The 19,235-nt window shown below is 40.5% G+C and overlaps 1 protein-coding gene across 2 annotated transcripts in view; it reads left to right on the top strand.

The window, feature by feature from the left end:
- NREP (neuronal regeneration related protein) overlaps positions 1 to 18,992 on the top strand; it is a 29,799-nt gene extending 10,807 nt beyond the window's left edge. For both annotated transcript variants that reach the window (XM_088477721.1, XM_088477719.1), the window contains exons 3-4: positions 8,138 to 8,215; positions 17,070 to 18,992. In XM_088477721.1, the coding sequence (XP_088333847.1) occupies positions 8,138 to 8,215; positions 17,070 to 17,192 (201 nt within the window). In that variant the 3' untranslated portion in view covers positions 17,193 to 18,992. The remainder of the gene's footprint in view (positions 1 to 8,137; positions 8,216 to 17,069) is intronic.
- The last annotated feature ends 243 nt before the right edge of the window (positions 18,993 to 19,235 follow it).

The following is a 19,235-nucleotide window of genomic DNA, read 5'->3' as shown; positions in this document are numbered from 1 at the left end:
GAGTCAGTTGCGAGTGCATCGGCGCTTGCGACAGACTCTGAATGAGGTCCTCAGTCCCATCATGCTGTCTCCATTGTCTGTCTGAATACTGCATCAATGGCCTGGGTCTCGGACTCTGGGAGAAAGGACATACAGTCAGTGACACACACTTAACTAACTTCACTCACTCCTTCTTTCATTCCTTCTTCTTTCCCTCTGCTCCGGGTGTTCCTCAGGAGTTCTCACACCAACCGCCCGTCGCAGCTCATCTCTTGTTCAGCGGTGCGACGCCACGCTGGCATCAGTGATCAAGGGAAAACTATAATGAAGGAATTCCGGCCAGTAGGTAAATTAGGCGGAGCGGGAGGGCAGCTGGGCTGGGTGATGAGTCGCTTACGAGTCACTCACTGTATTGTGCGGCAGCGGTGGGGGGGCCTGGCCGGGGGGATAGTACTGGGTGTGGACGGCTTGTCAGTTGTCAATATCTTCCACCGTAGTCCAGAGGAGGGGTAGTACCCCCTGATGGCGGCCCTGGATGCATCATCTAGTCACTCAGCTAAAACTTTGTTCAGAATCTTGTCCTTCCAGAGTATCCCATGAATGCTTGTTTGGGTTAGATCTGGTGACTGAAGACCCTGGCAAGTGGATAATTTCACTGTCATGCTCCTCAGACCATTGAGTGATCTCATGTACTGTGTACAGTATGTCAGCGTGCTGGAAGACACCCCTCTTATCAGGACAGATATGTTGCATTGCGGGTTTTTTTCCATTACAGTTAGTTGATATGCAGTTGTTTATTTGGGGTTCGGTATGAAATCCTGGCTGTCGGGATGCCACTGGTCAGCATACCGACAGCGGAATTTTGACCGCCAGAATCCCGACACCCATAGCGAAGACAGGTAAGTGTTTATTTTCCTAATCCCTCCCCGGTGCCTAACCCTAACTTCCCCCTCTGGTGCCTAAGCCTAACCACCTCCCCACACTCTAATCCTAACCCTCCCTCCTCGGTGCCTAACCCTAACCCTCCCCCTAGTGCCAAACCCTAGCCTTCCCCTAACACCCCGATACTTACCTTCGGGATGCCGGCGTTCGGGATACTAGTGCCGGTATCCCAACCTGATGGGGTTTCGGCGCCAGTATTCAGACTGTCAGCATCCCGCACGCCGGGATGCCGACTCCATCCCGTTTATTTGTTGTGGGCTGCACTGCGAATTAATACACCAATATCCCAATCCTGGAGTATGCGGCTCACCCCATTGTTGCCCTCTATTAGTAATGTCTTTCTTTTGGACATCTATGCTGACTAATTAAACATTCTCACATTTGAGATGTCTTGGTCACAGAAGCTCCTGGCAGACGTGCCCCAACACTCATGCTGGCATGTTTAATTAACGTGGGAGCCAATCCTGTAAGGAATATGCTTGGGGACCCTCATTTTACTCAGGCCACTGCCTGTATCACAAACTTTTAATAAAATAAAACTGTATAAAGCTGCCCATTCATTCGTATTTTCTTGTGTGTAAAAAGGTTACCAAGAATTAACTCACTCTTAAGTATATTTAATAAATAATTACAATATGATTCACTGTTAATGCTATATAATAATCTGTGATGACTACTGAGAGAAAGTAGAATTTATTTATGGTTAAATTAGCCATGATTTCTGAAACACACAATATTCCTTGTTTATGGCCTACAAATCTGCTCTACAGAAATATTTAAACGTTTTAAACCTAAAAGAGTCCTGTTTAGAATATCTGGAGAGAACTATCTACATATGACCAATGTAAGAGTGCAATTCTATACAGTGTGATGTACGTTCTAAATTCTACTGATGTTAACTACCTTGTAATAAGGTCTGGTAATGAAGTTAGCTTTTAGTCAATTTATCCCGTTAAGTTTCCCTTTTTGTGCTAATTGGAAATTATTATTATTATTATTATTATTATTATACGACATATTGCTTTGTGGTACAATGGTCCAGAGATGGATGGTAATGTACCCGAACTCACAGACGCTCTCAATATTGGTTGTATGAACATGCAAATGCTGCGCTCAGCCTTCCTGTTATGGTCTATGGTGCGATGGAGTATACAAGTGGTGAGATGCCCACTTTCAGGCTACGTGGTCTGCATTTGCGATGGAGATTGTAACACACTAACAGCAACACAACATTGGTCGTACCAGACACTCCCATAACACGCCCATGAAACAGCCCTTTTTTGCGATCACTTTAGGTCACCTCCCAGTCTCCGCCCTGTTACGCCCAGGGATCATAAACCCCTTCTCAAGTGTTGACTATTTTGTACGCAATTGCGAACACCGTATCGGACACTTGGGTTCAAACGTGCACAGTAAGGGATTACTGGAATTTTCGCGCATATGCAGTAGCAAAACATTGCTCAAGTGCATAAATATCGTCAGTGTGCCCATCTCTGAATCAGGCCCAATGTGCACAATGTTGTGGAATGCAGCGATATACCTTGTAGCATTGTCTGGCTCCCATTGGTCCACATGACATGATTATTTGTTAAAGTAGAAATGCCACAAATTCAAATTTAAATATAATTCTTACAGTCTGATCATAGAGGCAAATACAAGGGTGTAGATTTACTAAATCTTCTCAAAAGGAAAAGTGGATCTATTGACAATAGCAACCTATCAGAATCTAGCTATCATTTATCTAGTACTTGCTAGAAAATAATAGCTAGGATATGATTGGTTGCCGAGTGCAATCCCTCAACCTTTACTGTTTAGATATTTTAGTAAATCTGCTTCCAGGTCTAGCTGTAAGATATTAAACATACTGAAGACCTATTCGATCAAAGACATTGGGGGCAATATAGTTTGGTGGTACGTGCTGCAGAGCATCACTTTCCTGTGCACCTCTTTACGTGCGATGTTGCTGTGCGCAATGTGTTGTTTCATTGTACAATATTTTAAGTACTTAAAGAAACTGAGGAAGCTATTGTGTTAATAGTACCACTTTAATAAATTGCCGGTCTAAAATATTCACTAATACAGTCAGGTGCATAAATATTGGGACATTGACAGAATTTTCATATTTTGGCCTCTATTCACCACCACAATGGCTTTGAAATGAAACAAACAAGATGTGCTTTAACTGCAGACTTTCAGATTTTATTTGAGGGTAATTACATCCAAATCAGGTGAACGGTGTAGGAATTACAACGGTTTCTATATGTGCCTCCCACTTTTTAAGGGGCCAAAAGTAATGGGACAAACTAAACAATCCTAAATCTAACTTTCACTTTTTAATACTTTGTTGCAAATCCTTTGCAGGCAATTACAGCCTGAAGTCTGGAACGCATAGACATCACCAGACGCTGGGGTTCATCCCTGGTGATGCTCTGTCAGGCCTCTACTGCAAATGTCTTCAGTTCCTGCTTGTTCTTGGGGCATTTTCCCTTCAGTTTTGTCTTTATCAAGTGAAATGCATGCTCAATTGGATTCAGGTGAGGGCATTGACTTGGCTATTGCATAACATTCCACTTTTTAGCCTTAAAAAACTCTTTGGTTGCTTTTGCAGTATGCTTCGGGTCATTGTCCATCTGCACTGTGAAGCACCGTGCAATGAGTTCTGAAGCATTTGACTGAATATGAGCATATAATATTGCCCGAAACACTTCAGAATTCATTCTGCTGCTTTTGTCAGTAGTCACATCATCAATAAATACAAGGGAACCAGTTCCATTGGCAGCCATACATGCCCACGCCATGACACTACCACCACCATGCTTCACTGATGAGGTGGTATGTTTTGGATCATGAGCAGTTCCTCTCCTTCTCCATACTCTTCTCTTACCATCACTCTGGTACAAGTTGATCTTTGTCTCATCTGTCCATAGGATGTTGTTTCAGAACTGTAATGGCTTTTTTAGATGCTGTTTGGCAAACTCTAATCTGGTCTTCCTGTTTTTGTGGCTCACCAATGGTTTACATCTTGTGGTGAACCCTCTATATTCACTCTTGTGAAGTCTTCTCTTGATTGTTGCCTTTGACACATATACACCTACCTCCTGGAGAGTGTTCGTGAAGGGGTTTTTCTTCACCAGAGAAATAATTCTTCTGTCATCCACCACAGTTGTTTTCCGTGGTCTTCCGGGTCTTTTGGTGTTGCTGAGCTCTCCGGTGCATTCTTTCTTTTTAAGAATGTTCCAAACAGTTGATTTGGCCACACCTAATGTTTTTGCTATCTCTCTGATGGGTTTGTTTTGATTTTTCAGCCCAATGATGGCTTGCTTCACTGATAGTGACAGCTCTTTGGATTTCATATTGAGAGTCGACAGCAACTGATTCCAAATGCAAATATCACACCTAGAATCAACTCCAGACCTTTTACCTGCTTAATTAATAATGAAATAACGAGGGAATAGCCCACACCTGTCCATGAAATAGCTTTTGAGTTGATAGTCCCATTACTTTTGGCCCCTTAAAAAGTGGGAGGCACATATAGAAACCTTTGTAATTCCTACACCGTTCACCTGATTTGGATGTAATTACCCTCAAATTAAATCTGAAAGTCTGCAGTTAACGCACATCTTGTTTGTTTAATTTCAAAGCCATAGTGGTGGTGAATAGAGGCCAAAATATGAAAATTCTGTCAATGTCCCAATATTTATGCACCTGACTGTATATGGGGATGTATGCAAATATGAGATACTATGGGGGAGATGTACTAAGCTCTGAAAAGTGTTAAACTGCCAGCCACTCAGTTCCTGTCATGTTACAGGCTGTGGGCGGTATTCAATTAGCTTTGCACCCGCGATAAAGTTCCGCCTGCCAGACTTTTCGCCTACATCGCTCTTTTGGACACGGAAACTTATTGTGCGTGCCGCCGCTATTCGCCATATTCAATTCCAAAAGACTCGAAAACGGCGACCCGCGAAATCAGAACAGGCGGAAAGTGGTGTCAGAATCGGGGAAATCCAGCCTGATTCCCCCAAAAAGCTGCAGAAACATTGGGGATCAATGTAGTAGTGCCCAAATAGTCCTAATAAAACTGTTTGGTGTACTTAAGTTGGTTCAATAGCCTCTAATTAGCGTCTTTGTACAAGTGAATAATGGCATTAAGCAGTATTTTTTAGAGGAAATAAGTAGTCCTGGCAAATTTGGGGTACCTGAAAATGGGTGCTAGCATATGTTATTGTCTCTAAAGTGAAGTTTTAATAAAAGTGAAATTCCTCTGTCATAAAAGCAGCTGCAATCCCAAAAACACTTGGCCCCTTCTTAGAACCTTATTTCACTAGTTTTTGAAGTTGTCCCCCCACTTTGTTCTTTTTATCACCCCCCAAAATGAAGGTACTTTTTTTGGGTAAGTTTTTTTTTTTTTTTTAAGGAATTTTTTTTGCGCAGTTGTTCATTGGGGGGCTGTCCCAAGGGTTCTGAGTGGTTTCCCCACCTTTGCACCCCAAAATAAAAAAAAATGCACTTCTTTTCTCCTGCTATTCAGAGGTGAATCTTTTTTGCCTATTACATTGCATTGACTTTCCGCGTACGCTAAAAGTATTTGGAATGGAATATGGAGATAAGTTTCCGACAGGCTAAAATTCGCAATCGGCTATACTTTTTCGCGGATCTCGGCTTTTTGCGTCTAATTGAATACGGCCTTGTGTTTGAAAAATTACAATTGGGAGCTGATTTTGACAGGTGGTTTATCACTCTCCAGTTTATCACTTTTCAGATCTTAGTACATCTGGCCCAATTATGAGGGTGGCGGATAGCTTTGACTATTTTCTTTAACCTCTTAAATTAAGCTCTTTTTATCTCTGCGATCCTTTCTCATTAGTAGAATTTTTTGCTTATATAACATTTTTGTTATTGTGGTTATGGTTACTAACAAATGGAAGATATAGATTGGGCATTAGTCTTATAAATTTGACTGTGGGCTTCATTTAAGAACAAGACATAACTCCTTTAGCATTTTTTTGATAGGGTTTATGTCCTCCATTCTGTAGTTAGCCAACAATTTAGCTTACAGCTGTTTGTAACTGTAATGCCATCTATAGATGAGTTTAGCTGTATGGTCCCCATTGCTGGCAGTGGAGACCCAGCAAAAGACTTTGACCTCTGCAAATCCTTCCAGCTCTGTTTTTTGGGATGGATATAAACATTTATGGAACTGCTGATATTATGTCGTAGTGACAGTTGCACTGTAATAAGAAAGGTGGGTAGTCGGGGTCTCCTGTCTTACTAGTTATGCATGGGCCTGATTCAGAGTTGTACGCAATGCCGATATTTACAGAGTTAAGTGATTACTTGTTAACTGCGCATACGTCAAGGTACATTACCGTAGTCTCTTGCAGCGACTATTTACTTTCAGTGTGATAGGCCGTGTTTAGGTGAGGTAATGGTGAGTATCAGCAAAAAACGCAGGCGGCCGCGTCCATTTCAGGAGTGTGTCACATCCTGCGTTTGTGATCTCGCTCACAATTTTGCCTAAGAACACAGCCATGAATAAAGAATGGTACCTAAACATCCTCCAAGAGCAACTTCTCCGAACCATCCAAGAACAGTTTGGTGACGAACAATGCCTTTTCCAGCATGATGGAGCACCTTGCCATAAGGCAAAAGTGATAACTAAGTGGCTCGGGGAACAAAACAGCACAATTTTGGGTCCATGGTCAGGAAACTCCCCAGACCTTAATCCCATTGAGAACTTGTGGTCAATCTTCAAGATGTGGGTGGACAAACAAAACCCCACAAATTCTGACAAACTCCAAGCATTGATTAGGCAAGAGTGGTCGGTCATCAGTCGGTATGTGGCCCAGAATTTGATTGACAGCATGCTAGAGCGAATTAGCAGAGGTCTTGAAAAAGAAGGGTCAACACTGCAAATATTGCATAAACTTAATGTAATTGTCAATAATAAAAGCCTTTGACACTTATGAAATGCTTCTAATTTTACTACAGTATACCATAGTAACATCCGACAAAAAGATCTAAAAACACTGAAGCAGCAAACTGTGATACCAATACTTGTGTCATTCTCAAAACTTTTGGCCATGGCTGTACTGCTAACAAATCCAGGTACAAAGGCCTGATTTAGAGATGTAAGCTATGCACACAGCAGCTGGGTCTATGGACGTACAGATGTGTCCTTGCTCATCTAACTTTAATACGCCATGCAGCACGATATGCCTGGCGTGAGCGAGCCGCCAGGTCCAGTGCAACTCTGCTAGCGTCAGGTATCTTTTTTTGCGATGCACTTATAACGCACCAGGAGACTGTGCTGATTAATTTGATATGTCTGTGAGCACCTGAGTCTGTAAACGGAACCTGGCGTGGAAAAAATCTGCGGCCGCTGCATCGTAGCATTTTGCATGCTGATTCAGAGACTCAGTCACACACAGATATACAAGTGTCACATATCAAATTAATCAGCACAATCTCCTGGTGCGTCCAAGTCACATAGCATTGTCGGGCCAAAAAAAAGCGCTCGGTGCTAGCAGTTACATGGGCCCAGTTGTGCCGAGAGGGGCTTTTTGGCGCGACTGCATTAAAGACGAGTGAGGACACATCTGTTGCTGCTCTGTGCATGTATGCAAATGCTAGTGTGTACCCAGCAGAACCATGTGCACTGCCTCTACAAGTCACAAAAGAAAAAAGAGTAATAGCTGGTAACTGATCTCTATACCTCGGATGTCATTTAAAAATCCTGTTGTTTTGCAGGGTTAATCTGGTCCTACAGGTGCCTAATAAATTGTAAATGCCTGAACAAATGCAAGCCCTCTACCCATTCTGCTTTATTAGATTGCCTCGTCCTGCAACATGAAATCTTGCTTTTACATTTGGTGCAGAATGAGATACTTGTACATTACTGTGACCATCTAGCAAGACGCTCCCAAATCTGTGCTTTTCCTCCCTTCAATCCTTAATAGCAACATGTGCTTGCTGCTACTGCTGCCATTTTCATGTTTAAACCTTGCTTACCAGTCAGAACGGGGAAAGTTACTCGCAACAAGGTACATGATGCCACAAAAGCAATTCATTTTCTCTCCAGGCCTAAACTACCTTTTACAGTGCTCATTTCTGAAGTATGAAGTACTTTATCGTAATCCGTAATACTTGAAGCCTTTTATGATTTTGTACAAAATGCAGATGAATGTATCACTGATTATAATTATTGTCTTTATAGGAATACTATCCATGTTTAACAACCTATGGTACAGGAGACCCATGTGACACCACAATGGTAGATGGAAGATTTCCTAAGGTAACATCTATAATGCATAGACTTGCCTTATGTCATAACTGTATGTATGGAGTTTGCATGTTCTGTCCATGTTCATTTCCTCCCACAATCTAAAAATAATAGTAGAAGGTTAATTGGCTTCTCACCTCTGAATACAAACCCACACAAATCTCTCTTGTTCTTGTTTTTGTACCATAGAGATTGATCCTTCGCCCATATCAGATACTCGCACTACAGAATTTGGTTTACAGTTGCAATTTTCAGCATTTATATTAAAATAGCTGGGATACCCGGCGTTGCATGGGTTGAAGAATGGACCTTAAAGTCCAACTGCAGCTTTCATTTTTTACATTGTCCTCACCTATAACCCCATACCATTGATACTGAAACAGATCCCACTGTTTGCTAACCTGGTTTTAGTCCTGAAAAGGAGCCATCTATTACTATTTGAAATGGGGTATTTCAGGAGCAGAGCGACTTAACAGGACAGAATCAGTATAGCTTCCCAAATCACTATGGTATTAGAAATCACTGCAGAACAGAAATCATTGCCGAGCAGAATCTCTGCAGACCAACATTGGAGAGCATGGCATATGAAAATGTGCTTGGAGGAAATTAGTAACTGTCAGCGCAGGTGCAGTGTGATAGTTGATCCTCCAACTCGCTGGTCTTCTGTTAAAGCTCTGCCTACCCCTCACTGGTGCATATCAGCCTGTGCCTTCAGATCAGTGCAGTTTTAGGCACTGGAAGACATCCTGAGCAAACTTGCTTAAACCAAAATTTCAAATCCGAGACTCCCCTGCCTACTTGGTGGGCACCATGTAGACCTCCATGATCCTGATGATCTTCAATCATAGTCAAAAACCTAATCATGCTCCAACTAAACCACACCATGCCAAATTTGGTGGAGCTAGGTACAAAACTCTGGCTGTCCATAAAAGACAAATAGACACACACACACATTTTCTAGCTTATAGCTATGGACCCGGCGTATGTTAGGTCATCCCAGCCTCACCCCGCTGTACTACTTGCCTGTGCTGGTGCTTTTCTGGTCTGATTAACAATGTTTTAATTGCTGCCTGTCACTGCCTTATGCTGACCAAGTGACCACTTCATCAAATCTTAATATCTGTAGCCAGTTTTGGACTTATATTTCGGCTGTACATACTGAAAGATGTGGCCGATTTGTCATTCCGATACGGCTGGAAACGACATATCATGCCGACATCGCTCCAGTGTGTACCCGGGATTATAATATGCTCTACAGTAGTGCATGTAGTGGGTGTTTCTGAGTACCTGGAATCCCCGTCTTCCCGCCCCCCCTGATCAGTACCGACCGGCAGACACTCTATCTACAGCTCTGACCAGTGGATAGCTCTTATGAGCCAGCTGTGTGCAGATTACAGAGCTGCTGTCAGTGTCACTGCTGAGTGCAGTACTGCCAGGTGCCACTAGCTGCTCCCATTTCCATTTGTGCTGTCCCATCTGCCAGAAGTTGGCCTTGTAGTGCTGACCACAAACTGAAGGCATGCAGCTCAGACGGGAGCACAAAGCTCCCGCCTGGAATGTTATCTCTTTCCCCAGTGGGTAAATAAATAGACCAACTCTTTTGGAGGGTTTCTACATCGATCTATCCACAGTCTCTCGCTCTGTAGGGGTTTTCTACATATTCGCCATTTGGGCCTCAAGATCCTTGCAAGGGCAGCAATGCCCTTTGGACCTTGTAGGATGTTGCCCTATTGTTGCTGGTTACAAAAGGGCCCCCATAGCAGTTCAAGCTTCAAGTCCCCAAAAATGTAGATCCACCACTGCTTGTGGCTAGATGAATGCAGACATGTCCCGACCATTTTGTGTGCGTGTCTTTGCCACCTACTGTGTCTGTGTATGCAGTTATGTCCAACAGACATTCCGAGCAGCCATAGGATAGCTCACATGTTCAAAGGTGCGCCTTTGTATGCAAGCGGCGGATCAGTGATGTCGGCGGTGAGCATCTCTGTCCAAGTCCGGGACCAATGTATACCAGTGTATGCCTGTGATATCTGCAGTGTGTCAAGCTGCCAGATAAAATGTATGTCACATTTTGTTAAACTGTCAGTGACATATTAGTAAATAGAATCCGATTGGTTGGTACTTTATCTCTCTCCAAGGCTTAGTACATAGACCCCCTAAGTCTGGATTAAGAAGGCTTATTTGTTGAGGGTTATAGAGACGGATTCTATGTATGTTTTGTTCTCACAGTCTGGTTGTTGGATGACTCATAATGGAACTCATTTATTCTAGAAGATTATCTGGCAGAAATTTCAAAATGTGACTAAACCAAACAGAATGATATTTTTTTTTTTTTGTAATATCTATTAGTGGTCTAAGCTGTTTTTGCTAACCAGTCTGTGTCATTTCATGCTATTGAAAGCAAATCACAAGGAATTAAATGCCCATGTCAGCTTTATGCATTACTTCTTCTCACCCATTTGGGACCCAGTGTCTTAATTCAATAAACGTGTAGTTAATTTGCAGGGATTAAACTTGCAGAAGATGTTCAGGGGAATGGGATACAGTTGTTGTCAGATTGTACATTCTTAGGGCTCAATTCAGCTAGGGGCGAGTTGACATTGCAACGGCGTATAAACGCCGGCAGCGGTACTCTCCCCCTTGCGGCTCAAGCTCGCGCCCAGTACTATGAGGCTTTGAATAAAAATCAGTGAGCTGGAGCTACCGTAAGCATGGAAAATTAGTCACACTTACTGGTCCGGACTCGAGGGGGTGAGTTAAATGAATCAACCCCTTAATGTTGCTTTTATTAGGGATCTTCCACTCACAGATGCTTTGAACAGAAAAGTAACATGAGAAAAAGTGATCTCAATGGTTTATCTACTTCGGCTGACATGGAACTTGTAGGAGGTAAAACGTGTTCATGATTTATGACATGATACCGGTGCACACCACAAGACATTGTAGCTTTTGCTCTAATGGGCCTCAGTAGTGTGCCTACTAGTGCACAGGACACAGCCTGTGTAGAGAGGAGGAAAAGTATAAATATCACAGTAAAGTCCTAACCCTTTAGTACTCCACTGCCTTTTGAAATCAATAAAGTTTTTAATTTTTTCCCCTAAAATTCTGTTTGGTTTAACATTCCTTATGCCTTAAAAAATTAGAGTGAGAGGACGTCGTGCCTGTTTTTATTATGTGTTACTGCGCACCGAGTAATGCAGTTCTCCCTCTGAGGCCTATACTATTCCCATTCAGCAGAGAAGGGCATTTTGCAGATGCATGCCAGGCATCCTGCAGATCCCATGTACAGTAGAGGCCTTCAGTGGAGATCAGCATTTCTAGTGGCTAGTAACACATGTACTATAATTAAACAGTCCTGATGGCTCCTCACTCGGATTTATTTAAATAATATAAATAGGACTAAACTGAGAAGTATCTGACTAAAATAAGTTCTCTGCACAGCTCGAAATAAATAATGGGCAGTAAATGACACCAGCTCTGTGTTATATTTTATTTAAATGGACCCATAAGGGTTCTGTAGTGCCCTACATAGTGAATGAGACATACATCAAAATGACATAGTACATGGGTGATTAAAATGGGGGAAAAAGGAAAATCTTGAGAACTAGATGCAATTAAAGATTATAGATTTGTACATATAGGTTTATAGTTAATCCACTATATAATTACAGTAAACCTCATTGATATATTGGTAGTAATATCTTATGTGGAGGTGCTTCCCTGAGCATTTATATGCATAGTCCCATATTCTGTCTTCTTTCTTCTACCTTGGGATAGTACATGGGTGAACAGACAGGACCGCTACAGACAAGTTCTCAAATATATACTGTATAATTATAATCTGTTTACAAAATTACGTAGAGATCACAGGTGGAGAGAGGGCCCTCTTTGCAAAAACTTACATTCTAGAGGGGTTATGGGTGGACTCCTAAAGGGAGACAAGAGCAGATGTAGGTATTGCAGATGCCGAGGGGTAGTAGGCTTGGCTGAAGAGAAGAGTTTTGAGGGAATAGTACATATTATTTGTGTCAGCCCCATGTTGATACCGCATTATCTCTATTGTATATGGATAAGTGGCAGCTCTATGGCTATAGCCACTGACTGCGCAACAAAGACACTGAGATTACTTGCTGGACAGCCAGTTGGATCCCAGTACAGCACTGCATAATCTAGAAACGTCAAATCTTCATTAGATTATGACTCTGTCTGAGTCAAGCTATGGCAAATGCACCTTTAGCAATCCCATGTACCCAATACCAAGACAACTGAAAGTAAAAATGTCCACGAAACGCGCCCCAAAAAAATGAGCACAAAAAAACCTGGATATAATAAAACAGATTTTTTTTTATTTATTTTTTTTCTATTGATCTATAAAGCAGTTTAATTTTTGGGGTCAAAGAGCTAGAACCAAAGCCTTGCCAGCACCTTTTAATTAGGTGGTATAGGTTATCCATATCGGTACAATTGATGGATGTTTCTTGCAGTATAAGTAAAAAAAAGTTCAAATAGCTACAATAAAATATATTTATTAGTAAAAATATATAAGCAAATAAAGGGATATGTTGCTATAATTGCTTTGAAAATGTCGCTGACCTTTTCCCATTGGGCAAAAAAAATACACAATGACAAAAATTTATATAATCTCATCCCAAATTCAGTTAATGGAAATTAAGTAAATGTAAAAGTTTAGACATGTTCACTCATTGGGCAGAGTGCAGAGTTGAACGCAATTCAGCTGTAGATGCTCCTGCTTAGTGCGCACAGAAATAAATGTGTATATTCGGCCATATGAAGAGTTGTATGAGTCTTTGTGGTCCACCAGCCTCGATCCGTATGCTCAATTGCTATTTATCATCACCATCAGAGCACTCTGGCTCCAGCCTATACTTGGTGCAAATGATGTATTTGTGCTCATGTCCCCGCTCTGTATATTCCCCAGTTGTGTTAGTATGCTCATGCTGAACTCTGGCTCCATTATATAGCACAATAACACCTTTTAGGTCGCAAGCAGAGATGCTTTTGAAATGCATATGACTGTGCATTGCACACACTTTAGTAAGCTCCGTTCCAGAGCGGGCATACTTGAAAACACCAGATACACAAAATCTCTACATCACACTCTTTAGGGTCTATGTACGAAGCCTTGGGGAGAGATAATGTGGATTGAGATAAAGGGGTCTATTTGCTAAGCTTTGGAAAGAGATAAAGTACCAACCAAACAGCTTCTGTCACTTGAAGTATGACAGGAGGTGATTGGTTGGTACTTTATCTCCATTCATTTTATCTCTCTCCAAGGCTTAGTACACAGACCTCTGTATTTGAAAAATGACAGGAGCTGATTGGACTATTCAGACTATCCTAGACTATTCTATTTGAACCCCAGTGAAATAGAAAAGCAATATCCCATCACTTACATGCTTGCTCAGTGTGTTCTACTCAATCCCATTGACTCCCAAGTTTCTCATGTAAGTGGATCACACGATTTGTTTCCATTGCCCATGTGCAGTCATTTCACCAGGAACACTATTACCATTTATTTATATAGCTCCAGCATATTCTTTTACGCTATTGACATCACTGGTGTTATTGGCAAATTGGCAGACTACTGCTGCGCCTCTGTGACCCCAAATAATCACAATACCCAATAGAAATCTGACTGAAGTTAGACCAGATCACATCTATGCATTATTGTATATACCTGCAGCATAGTATCCACTATCACCTAGAGCTACAACCACACTGATCGGTCTTAAGTCATTCAGTTACTCAGTCTTATAGAGCTATTTGATGGATTTACCAATTAATCCACCCATGTGGCTAAATTGCAAACATCCTTTCATTAACCTCTCAGGCCAAACCACTGGATTGTTCTCCACAGGCCTCCTAATACACTGTCCATCTTGGTAGTTATTGCACCGAGTGTTTATATCCTGTTATTTCCCAATCTTGTGGAAATGGCTATAACAGCACGTTTCCTCTGGAGTTTTGAAACAGAAGAAAAGGTTTATGTCTTAAACATGTGTTGTCTCCTGACGGACGCTCAGGATGGTTTGTCAGCACAAAATAAATATTACAGCATGGTAGAGGCAATTGATGTGGGCTCTTATTTGAAATATTCAAGAGAAAACATTCTAACGTCTTGTTTTTAAACACCTGGAATGGTCCCATTGCATTTCAGCGCATGATGACCTTTCATCTGCCTTCATGTTTTCACAGCTGAGAGGAATTGCCCCGCACAATACACTGGGACCTTTTCCCAGACTGCAGTCTGCAGTTATGTTCCTGCCTCCCACATCCTGCAGAACTGCCTGGCTAGAAGAAAAACACCCTGTGCTATAAAATTCTATTTTCTGACAAGATAGACAGCTCTGTTGATTTGATCATTTTGTAATTAGAAAGACATATTAGTGTGCTCCTTCTGGCTAATTTGGATTAAAATGTATTTTCAGCATAAACATGAACTGTTAAAAATCACTTGTTTGCTACAACATAGATCTGTGTTCTGGATGCCGTTCTATAAATAACATTATCATACTCATATGTCAGACACAGCAAAGTATTTATATGCAGAGGACGTCATATATGCTACAGCCATGTAATTGTGGCCTAAATTCTCTTTTTTTATTTATTTATTTTTTTATTAATCTTTTGTATTGAATTTTGCGTATAAGGAGGGAGAAGAGAAATAGGGTCTGGTGAGAGGAAGGATGTACAGCACAATTTGTCATTACGTACAGTATAAATTGGTAATATTGCCAGGAGAGTGTACAAAACACATTATCTATGGAATGACAGCACAAATTCAAGTAAAGTATATGAGAATATGTAATAATGGGGAGGAAGCATAAAGAGTAGTTCAGCCTCTGGGCCCAAATGAAATACAAGCCCATATTGCAGAAAATGTAGAAGAAGAGTTATTAATTTATCCAAATTCTATTAACCTTCGTAACTGTGGTGCTATATTTTATTAGGGCAGGTAGAGCCCACAGAGCATCACAACAAGCCTGTCCATGTAACCAAATTCTATGTATGAATATGACATGATAATAGTGACTATCAGGGGTATATTTACTAAAGTGAGAGTTTTTAGAAATGGAGATGTTGCCCATAGCAACCAGATTCTAGCTATTATCTTGTAGAAGGTGCTAATTGAATGTTAAATAGAATCGGAATGGTTGCTATGGGCAACATCTCCACTTCTATAAACTCTCACCTTAGTAAATATACCCCTCCGTATCAGAGGATAAAGCAAGGGGCGAGTCCTGTGCTCCAGCCAATCCAAAGTGGTCCTCTTACCCTTATTATTTTTGTAGGAACACGTAAGATGGGAGGTGGGTTTTCATAGGAGGACTAGGTGTATAGATTTTGAGCTTGCGAGCAGGGCCCTCTGTCATTATTACCCAGTCTTGTTTTATTACTGACAAATTAGAAAGAAGGACAAAGAAAAACACAAATAAAATATCATTAGGAACTCATCAAAGTGATTTCCCTTTATGCATCCACACTCACCTAAAGTCGGTGAGGCAAGTGCAGTGCACATAACGGTTTCTTTTGACTTTCTTATCAGGAATATGAATAATTTTAGATAGACGTGAATCCTCTCTACCATATATCATCAACCCCCATCCGCTTTTTTCGTTAGGGATAACACTCACCTGAAATCAGGTAATTACGTGCCTCAAAGAGTATTTTTGTACATGGGTCACCCTAGAAACCGGTCTGTCACAGTAAGCAGCAACTCCCCTCTGTATGATGCGGGCCAAAGCAAAAATAAAACCATGCAATGATCCAATTCATCCATTTAAAAAACATCTTATAATAAAAACTAATCCATAAAATTCCAATGCCTAAAAAATCCCCCAAGGTTAGTTATTATCTGTCCCTCCAGATACACAAATATAATGGAGACTCAAACCTCCTTATACCCTGGATGGGTGGGAAGACTTCAGACAGCTGGAACAATGGTCTCTGGTCAGGATAAAACTTTCATCACCAACATGTTTCTGATAGTAATCCTTCCTCAGGGTGTGGATTCAGTCTTCCCACCCTTCCCAAGTATAAAGGGGAGGAGGAGCTTTGATTCTCCATGATATTTGTGTACCTGTAAAAGCTGCAATGATGCATGGCTGTGGCCTTATTGTTATTGCAGTGTACGCCACTTTTTACATCATCCACCAGAAGTCTTACATCTTACTACCAGATTAATGAATGAATGATAACGACATTGTTATCGTTCATTATAATGTGCAGTGGATATTGTGCCCACACTGAATGATATGAATGGGTAGACTTTTCAAACTAGTTTATCTGTGACTAATGTAATAAGATGAATTGGGCTTCCTGCGTTGCTACCATGGTACTCATGGCCATGAGCAGCACTGTTTCAATGTAATCATTATTGCGCAGTCAGTAGTAGTGTACATGTCATCCTGTATTCTAGTCTGTTGTGATTTGGCTGGAACTCAGTCACAACTAATGGACATATTTGTGTGTGACTATGAAGGACTGTCCTTAAGTTACCAATTATTTTTAGAATAAAAGTGTGACAGCTATGGAACTTGAAGATTGCCCATGCCATAAAATCAACCCACTATTTCCTGTAAGTACCCTTAAAGGAACAGTTATTAGAAACTAATCCTTCTTGTCCTATGAATATGGGTTTTTCTGGAAAGAGAGGGCACTGTCCTGAGACAATCAGGATACAGAAGAGCCATAATTCTGCTAAAATGCTTCCATGTCATGTACTGTAGCACAGTTTATGTGAAATCCATAAATTGTTACATTTTTGCCTTTCTACTTTGGCATCATAATCAATTCTACTGTGTTCCTGTTTACTAGCATCAAGTCTCTCTTCTTTCTTTGCCAGGGATCTCTCCATCTGCTCAGAGGGGTCACCCACAAAGAGGACAATGAGGCAGAAGTATCCCTGACTCCAGAAAATGGCTGCGGACTTCATTTCACTGAAATTAATTACCTCTTCCTATTTTAATCATATCTCTTCCATGTGTAGTTCATTTGGTTTATGGTTGTTGACATGCTCATTCCTATATTGGGAATAGCTCCTGTGTAAATCATTGTGTAAGAATATATGGGACTCTGAGCCTTGCTTAAGAGAATTGTCACGGGCAAAGTTGTACCATAACTCTGTTTATACAGTTTAGATCAGGTGAATCTCTTCACACTGTGAATCCATGTTTACATATAGTACAGGTGGGCCTTGTGGCCTGTTTCTACCACAACAACGTCTTCCTATTCTGAAGCACCAGTGTTGACAGTAAACCGGTAACCAATTCATCACCATTGCTTACACACAGTAGCGCCAGCCATTTTGTACATGGAAACATTATTTTTGTCAAAGTGGCCTATTTGTTCACTAGGAATTGGTGATATCACTCATCAAGTACTTTGTGCCTCAGTGATGTCATTAGTTACTAGTGAACAAATAAGCAACTATCGCATGAATACTGTTTCAAACCAGAAAATGGCTGCCTCCACAATGTGTGACAGATGCAATTTCAAAATAAACTATCCTCTCAGAGGCTAAGAGTTCCCCTTATATTATGTATTCTTTTCACCTAGATGTAGCATACATGTTTACTTTATTTTCATCCATTGTCTGTATAGCTCTATAGTTTATCCATGTACACTTTTTAATGTATAGAAATAGTTGTTTGAAACACATTGTTTCCTTGTGGTAAGTGACAGAGATGCTGCCACAGGATTTGAGACACTGATGAATGGTGCTATTTTGGACTTTTAAAAATGCTCCTTGGCAAGTTAGCTCTGTTGGGGATTTATTTTTTTTTTTATTTTATTTTCATGTTTTAAGAAGGTGTTGGTACATTTTCCTGATTGTTGTTCTTATAGGCAGGATTTACTTTTTTTTTTCTTCTTTTGTCTGTGTGGCTTTAAATAAGTTGTATAGGGTAAATAACTGCGAACAGGCCAAGTTAGAACTTTTTTTTTTTTTTAACAATTCTGGGTAGATACACCAACAAGCAATTCTAGTGGGAGCAATCACAAAAATGTAATTTATATAAGTCTTTAATCTTTAAGCCCCTGTCCGTACATTAGTAATACAGCAATAATAATTCACAAATCTTGCAGAAATCTTACACTATTTTTCTTTTCCATTTTAGAAGGTGCGCATAAAAGAAAAGGGCATGTTTTTAAATGTCCTGGGATCCGTGGCAGGTGTTACTTTTAGAATTGAGGCAGCTAAAAAATGTTTGCATATTCCCTCTCCTCATCCCACTTTTTTTTATGTCCTAATACTCAGAAATATCTACTTTTTTTTTTTTTTTTAACACTTTTGTTCTTGCTCTCAGCGACAAAATAAAGTAACCTACTTATGGAATGCTGTTGTGTTAGATACGATCTGAAAGCCCACTTTATTTTTCTTAATATTTTTTTTTATATATATATATATAACCCTGTCTTTAGCTCTTCCTTCACAAGACAGACTATGCTCTGAACTGTTTTAGCCTTTTGACTGTTAATATACAGATGCATGCTTAGCCTATGTTTTTCTTTATCTTGTATACTATTTTTTTTCCTTTGTTTTGGGTGTCATATTGTATGAGTAGAAGATATCAGCTGTGCTGTATATAGTAGAGCAATTAATCAGTATTAAGCAGTTGTGGCATATATGTATGGTTGCAGTTGTGTATTGATAAAAAGGCAAGCTTTTGTAAAAATGTGATCTCTAATGAAGCACTTCAAGTACCCAATGTATTTTAACTGTTTTAGTAGAATTTGTTCAATAAACATGCAAGTTCTAACAGTTTAAATCTGTGTTATTATTTCTCATATATTGGTAAAAATCATACACTAAGCCTTTTATTACTAATGCTAGCACAATATTTTGGGATAGATTCAATTAGCTGCGAGGTTCCATCAGAACCGAGAGCACTAATGCTGGTTATCTGGGCAGGAACTCCTTGCTTATTTTGCTTGCATCCAATAGAGGTACGCCTAAGAAAACATGCAAGATTTTCCTTCCTTAGTAACCCATTAGCACCTCAAACTTTAA

This window comes from Taudactylus pleione, unplaced genomic scaffold (genome assembly GCF_031769625.1).
Source record: "Taudactylus pleione unplaced genomic scaffold, aTauple2 ptg000202l, whole genome shotgun sequence".
Taxonomy (NCBI): Eukaryota; Metazoa; Chordata; class Amphibia; order Anura; family Myobatrachidae; genus Taudactylus; species Taudactylus pleione.
The sequence above is the reverse complement of the archived record's forward strand: the minus strand, read 5'-3'. Positions and strand labels throughout refer to the sequence as shown.